The 6,777-nt window shown below is 34.1% G+C and overlaps 1 protein-coding gene across 1 annotated transcript; it reads left to right on the top strand.

Annotated features, from left to right (window-relative positions):
- The first annotated feature begins 5,031 nt into the window (after positions 1 to 5,031).
- LOC143632108 (aquaporin PIP2-4-like) lies at positions 5,032 to 6,680 on the top strand. Its single transcript, XM_077100719.1, has 4 exons — positions 5,032 to 5,335; positions 5,883 to 6,178; positions 6,255 to 6,395; positions 6,477 to 6,680. Exons 1-4 carry the CDS (start codon positions 5,032 to 5,034, stop codon positions 6,588 to 6,590), a joined length of 855 nt encoding a protein of 284 aa, XP_076956834.1. The 3' UTR covers positions 6,591 to 6,680.
- The last annotated feature ends 97 nt before the right edge of the window (positions 6,681 to 6,777 follow it).

Here is a 6,777-nt window from a genome sequence, read left to right as displayed (position 1 = left end):
CAATCCCATTTAGACCTTTCAATTATTATATTTGTTTTACTTAGATACACAATTTAGATTATTATGATTTGATCTACACAGTGATAGAGAAAGATGATGAACAGAATTACATCTCTAAAACATCATAAAAGGTGAGTGATGGAGACAAAGAGAAAAAAATATGTATAAATTAAATGATTGAGGGTTGTATGTAAAATTTCAGAGACCATGTGTGACAAGTAAAAATAAAACCTTTAAAATACAACTTACACAAACACACACATAATTCATTATTACGGCGATTAACTGTTACGACAATAAATCAAAACAAAATTATTATAGCAGTTTCCCTTATCTTACATAGTTAAATGAATCATAAACATCTCCTAACATTCTTAGAAACAAAATTGCTGGTCAGCTTTTATCTCTAATATACGGTCCTCAATAGCTATCATAGCTAACTCATTATTTTATTTCATTTTTTTGTGACATTGTGGGTCATAGGCGGGGATTTCAACAACTTCAATTTTCATAATTTTCCTTCTACGGATGCTCTCTAAAAATCTGAAATAGGCAACAAGACTCTACGTGCAATTATCGCGTTAGAATTGGTAACTAAACTTAAAATTAAAAGTTCAATTACCTTAAAAGCCTAAAAGGCTACCCATGGGAACAAAGAAACAAGGTTGCAAAAGTCGCTAGGCGGACCATAGGCGGTCGACTGGGGAGTTGGGTGTACTCGGAGTACTCGGGGAATACTCGGAGAATGCTCGGACATGGTAAATATAAAGAAAATTAGTTTTTGGATATAATATATATGTCAAATATCATTATTTTACTAATATTTATAACAAAATATGTAAATATCAATATAAATAAAAGAAATACACAATAAATTATTCTAAGAATTACTAATCATTAATTGAAAAATGATATTTGTTTTTTAATATTATAGAAATAAGAATTATGCTTTATTTTTTAAGTCTAAATCGACTCAAGTCCATTGACTAAATGTGATTCTGGTTGAGTTTGACAATCTTTGATGGATTCTTAGTAACTAGGCGGAGTTAAAGAAACTCTCCTCGGCAACGTACCTTGCGAGTACTCGGGGAGTACTCGGCCTTATAAACTTACTTTTACAACATTGCAAAGAAACACAAAAGATGTGCTCAAAATAATCAAATATTGAATTGATAAAAAGAGATGAATGTCAAACTCAAGTTAAAATCAATTGCCTTAATCGGTTTTCCATATGATGATCTATGCAAAACTTAGGAGTTAATCGGCTAATCGCCTAATCGGTTATTCACGGTTGGTGTCACCGATCTCGATTCTTATTCAATTCCAAATAGCCGTTAAAGTATTAGTTAGGTTATAATTTTATATTTTTAAAAGTAGCTAAGGAGTATTGGGTATTCGGGTTAAATGATTATTGCTATTATATATATGGGAAGGTTAACGCACAAATAAAATTAACGTGCTAATTGTGAGAATCAAATAGAGTAATTATATATACAAGTAGAGTAATTATGCAATTAAATTGTAAAGTAATTATATAATTACTTTATTTTATTCTCACAATTTACATATTAATTTTATTTATATTTGATCCAAACTCATTATATATATATCACTTTCAATCACAAAACCATAGAGAAAAGTAAATTTTTTACATTAGTTTTTATTTTGCTGGTAAAGCGATAATATTGTAATATAATATCTACAAAACTAGAAGCAAAGACCAAACTTCAAATTCAAACTTTATCCACAACCACTAGTCCTTTTGGTTAATTTTCTAAATTTTAACGTAAAAAGAGCCAAATTAATGAGTACTTGCAAAAGAATGGGAGAGTGACATATGGTCCAACCACACAAGGTTAACTTGTGCAATAGACTAGTAGCCAGCTAACTGGTACTCTGGTAGGGCCTAGTATGTGGATAAACCCTGTTTGGGCTGGTCCACTTGAAAGTTGCCACTTGGTGACTCGGGCATTTAAGCAATGTTTTCATAACCAGAACAGACATTGAATTGGACAAGCGACCGGTCAGGCAACTTGGTAAAAAATGATGGCTAAGGCTGGGAAAAAGGTTTTTCATGTTTTTTGTTTTCATAGTAAATCGGTTCAACCGGTCCGGTTTTCCGGTTGAACCGGTTAGAACCGGCCGGTCATCCGGGAGCCAAGCGAACCACACAGAACCGGACCGGTCAGTGGACGAATACTAATCGAACTGGTCCGACCGGCCGGTACGGTCCGGTTTCAACAACATTGCATTTAAGTACATTTATATTTAAAATGGTTTTTATTAAGGGTGGCAAACAAACCTAAATGAGTTGTTTTGGATCAATTTGGATTTTAAATTTGAGATGGGTCAGGATGGATCAAAAGAATTTTGGAAGAAGGTCAAGATGTGTTGGAAAAATGCTAGTGACTTTTGGTTATAGGTTATAATGAGTTTGTTTATCGGTTAGAATTGACTAAAACAAGCCTTATCCAATTTTATTTCAAACAAAGTCCACGGAACCGAATAGAAACCGAGAAATCGAAACCGAAATCATTGAAACTGAACATATACCGAAACCAACGAATGAAAAAAAGCAAAACCGAAGCGAAAAAACTGAACAAATGAACCTGAACCGAGACAAAACCGAGTTTTTTTTAATGAACGAGGAAGACGGGGAAAACATTTTAGTTATTTTACTTTTTGCATTTTCGATTTATATTTTGAGTTATTACTTTTTTATTAATTTTTTTGAATATTTTTTTGATGGGTTTTTGAAACCCTTTGTATTTTAACCTTTACTTAGTTCAAGATATGTTAACTTTACACATCTTGACCCATACCCACCTAAACCGAATAAAACTGAGAAATCGAAACTGAAAAAAAACCGAAGACGTTGAAACCAAATATAGACCGAAACAAAAAAAAAGAAGCAAAATTGAACCGAAAAAAAAAGAACCTGAACCGAGACGAAACCGAGATTTTTTTAATTATGAGCGAGGACGACGGGGGAGACATTTTAGTTTTTGCATTTTTTATTTATATTTTGAGTTATTAATTTTTTATTAAATTTTTTGAATATTTTTTTGAGTGGTTTTTGAAACCCTTTGCATTTTAACCTTTACTTGAGTCAAGATGGATTAACTTCACCCATCTTGACCCATACTCATCCTAACAATCTATTTTAAAAATCCATCCTGACTCAAACCCATCACTCAAATTCAACTCAACCCACTCATAAATTCGAGTGACTAGCATCATAAATTCGTAACATGTAATTTTAATTAAGGTCACAAAGATATTAGAGATGTATGGGGATGAAATGATGGAGAAATATAAAGAAATAGACCGATAAGAAAGTATCATTTCAAACTTATTATATATATATTAGGGATGTGTAATATATAAATAAAAGATATAAAAATAGAAAATAAAAAAGTTGATTGGTTAAGGCCCCACGTCTTTATTAGATGAAGAAATAGAAACAAGTCATTTGGGCATACAAACCCAATAGGCCAATATCATGAATTCATGATGGCTTCCAAAGGACCACACTAAACTTGTCATTTTGGCAACTTTTGGGCTCTTCTACAACAATGGGCTGGTCTAACTTCTAAGGGCCCTGGACAGCAGTCATTTCTTTTGTCTTGAATAACAAGAAGGCATTTTGTTGTCACCATTTTCAAAATTCAAAGTTTTTACATTTATTTACATTTTCACATAATTGACAACTGTATTAAGATACCAAAGAATGACAATTTCTAACAAAACCCAAAACACTAAATGAACATAAGCAGGTTTTGGGTTATGTGCATGAAATAAAAAAAACCAATCCATTATAATAACAAAAACCGAACCTAAATAGAAACCGATTGTTATGTTTTATTTTTACTTTTGTAAATAGGCGAACTTTTGATTCGGTTTTGCATGTAACTAAAATCGGAAAACCCGAACCGAACCAAATTTATGAATTTGCATTACTAATATTGAATTTTCTTTAATTTATAAGAATTTAGTAACTAATGTTAACTAAATTTTTGTGCCAATTTTTTTGGCCCCAAAAATCTGAAGCCCATAAGGTAAACTAAAAAAGCAAAACCAATAAAATCAAAACTAAACCCAAACGAAAACGGAAAGAACCGAAACCGTAGGGTTTAATAAAAACTCAACAACTAAATTTTGTTTTTTTTTGTTCGGTTTTAACATAAACAGACCCATACACACCTCTAGGTTATCGTAGTTAACCCATTTAATATATATATATATATATGCTGTCTAGGTCGACTTTTTTAATAAATGGGCCGTGTCCAGTTTAGCACTATAGTCCTTTTAGTTAAACAAGTTGATCCGCCATCTTATTTAATTAATTAAACAAGTCGACCCACCAACCTATTTAACCTACTTAGTACAACCCACCAACCCAAGTAACACACTTACATCTTGATTAGTATCCGCCAACCAGTTTTAAACATTTATATAATAAGTTCAACGGTTTGTAGTCATGTTACACTGTCATAAGCATGTCAAGGTTAGGATTGATGTTTTGCACATGAATAAATATACGTGTCATAGTCGGGTTAATTTAAATGGGAACCACATGTATAAATATTGATTATGGATTTATGAATAATCCAAGGGACAAAATGTAGTGTGGTGGAATGTGGATGGACGGTGGTGTGATAGCCAGAAATTATTTTTAATGTTAATTACTAATTAAATGATTGGCTGGGTTAGCAGAAAAATACTTGTTACCAACTGAGCACTGATTTGGCTAGTGGAATAAAGAATAGTTTTTGGATGATCAAAAATAAATGGACGGTGGCAAGTGAGAATGATGAGGTTCGCATATGTACAACATCGATCATCATCTCCAACTCAAAATAATAAGGATTTTGAATATGCAATTATTTGTCACATTATTAATGATCGAATATGCATTTTCGAATATGCGTATAAATTGCTTTTTTCTCTTCTCATTATCCACCACTCCAAATACTTCAATCTCTCTTAACACTAACCTTTAGAAGAGTAATTTTAAAGAGTAATTAGGCAATGGGCAAAGACGTTGAGGTTGGCGGCCATGACTACTGTGCAAAGGACTACCAAGACCCTCCACCGGCTGATCTATTTGACGCCGAGGAGCTAACCAAATGGTCTTTTTACAGAGCCATCATTGCTGAATTCATCGCCACCCTTCTCTTCCTTTACATCACTGTCTTGACTGTTATTGGCTACAAGTCACAAACCGACCCTGCCCACAGCTCTGACCAATGTGGTGGTGTTGGCATCCTTGGCATTGCTTGGGCATTTGGTGCGATGATCTTTGTACTTGTCTATTGCACTGCTGGCATCTCAGGCAAATACTTCTCCCCTACATTATTTAACTATTTAATTAATTTGATAATATAACGTTCAATCAATCAATCATACCCAGTAGCAATCCCATCAATAGCAAAGCTATAAGTAGGGTCTAGGAGGGTGGGATGTAAGCATATTGTACCCCTATCCAATAGAATAGGGAGGCGGCTTCCAGAGAGACCCCTAGCTCTAAAAAATCGCATGTATAGGAAAATATAAAAGGCAATCAAAGTTTAACAATAATATAATTAATAATAGCACTTAGTAATAATAATAATATTGATAATAATAATAATATATAGATATATTGAAATACTAGGAGTAAAATGCAAAGAAGAGACTACTCAATATATATGAAAAGAAAATAACATAATGCCGTGTGACCAAGAATAAGGTAAAGAGAAGCCCCTAGGGTATTACTTTCTCCCTAAAAGTCAATAACCTTAATTCTACGTCTCTAAGAATTCCTATCCTCAACCATGTCCTCGAAGAGGTTCAATGTTATTAATTAGTGCATGTGTTTTGACGATGAATTGAATTTGCAGGAGGACACATCAACCCCGCAGTGACATTTGGGTTATTTTTGGCTAGGAAGGTGACGCTCCCCAGGGCGTTATTGTACATCATGGCACAATGCTTGGGTGCCATTTGTGGGTGCGGTCTGGTTAAAGCTTTTCAAAAGACTTACTACAATGCTTACGGAGGTGGTGCCAACGAGCTAGCAGATGGCTACAGTAAAGGCACCGGCTTGGGTGCTGAAATCATCGGCACATTTGTCCTTGTATACACCGTATTCTCAGCCACCGACCCCAAGAGAAATGCACGCGATTCCCATGTCCCAGTAAGTACTACTAAGTACTCTAGATGATACATTATTTGTTATTTTTGTATGTGTATTTATTTGTTTTTTATTTAAGGTTTTGGCACCTCTTCCTATTGGATTTGCCGTATTCATGGTTCACTTGGCCACCATCCCGATCACTGGCACTGGAATCAACCCAGCTCGTAGTTTCGGTGCAGCCGTCATGTACGGAAAAGACAAAGCTTGGGATGATCAAGTAAGTTTTATCATTTATATCGTGTCTACGCCATCTTAATAAGTAAGTTCAAATATGCTGACTGTGTGACCTTTTGTGTAGTGGTTATTTTGGGTGGGACCGATGATCGGAGCCGCCATCGCCGCCTTCTACCACCAATACGTACTAAGGGCAAGCGCAACTAAAGGTCTTGGATCCTTCTCGAGCAATGCTTAAGCTATGAGTGCTTTTGGAAGAAATTGTATAAATTTGTCTTGTTTAATGAGTGTGAATTGTTGTCTTGGGGCACTTGGTTTTTTAACGTGTCCAAAAGACTTTACTTTCAAGTCTTTGCTTTTTTCTTTATCTTTTATCTTTTTTTTTCTTCTGAATTTCATTTTCATTACCTTTTGTTTGTTGTATT

Source organism: Bidens hawaiensis, unplaced genomic scaffold (assembly GCF_021521415.1).
Source record: "Bidens hawaiensis isolate Kalapana, Puna unplaced genomic scaffold, B.hawaiensis_p1.1 tig00000055_1, whole genome shotgun sequence".
NCBI lineage: Eukaryota > Viridiplantae > Streptophyta > Magnoliopsida > Asterales > Asteraceae > Bidens > Bidens hawaiensis.
The sequence above is the reverse complement of the archived record's forward strand: the minus strand, read 5'-3'. Positions and strand labels throughout refer to the sequence as shown.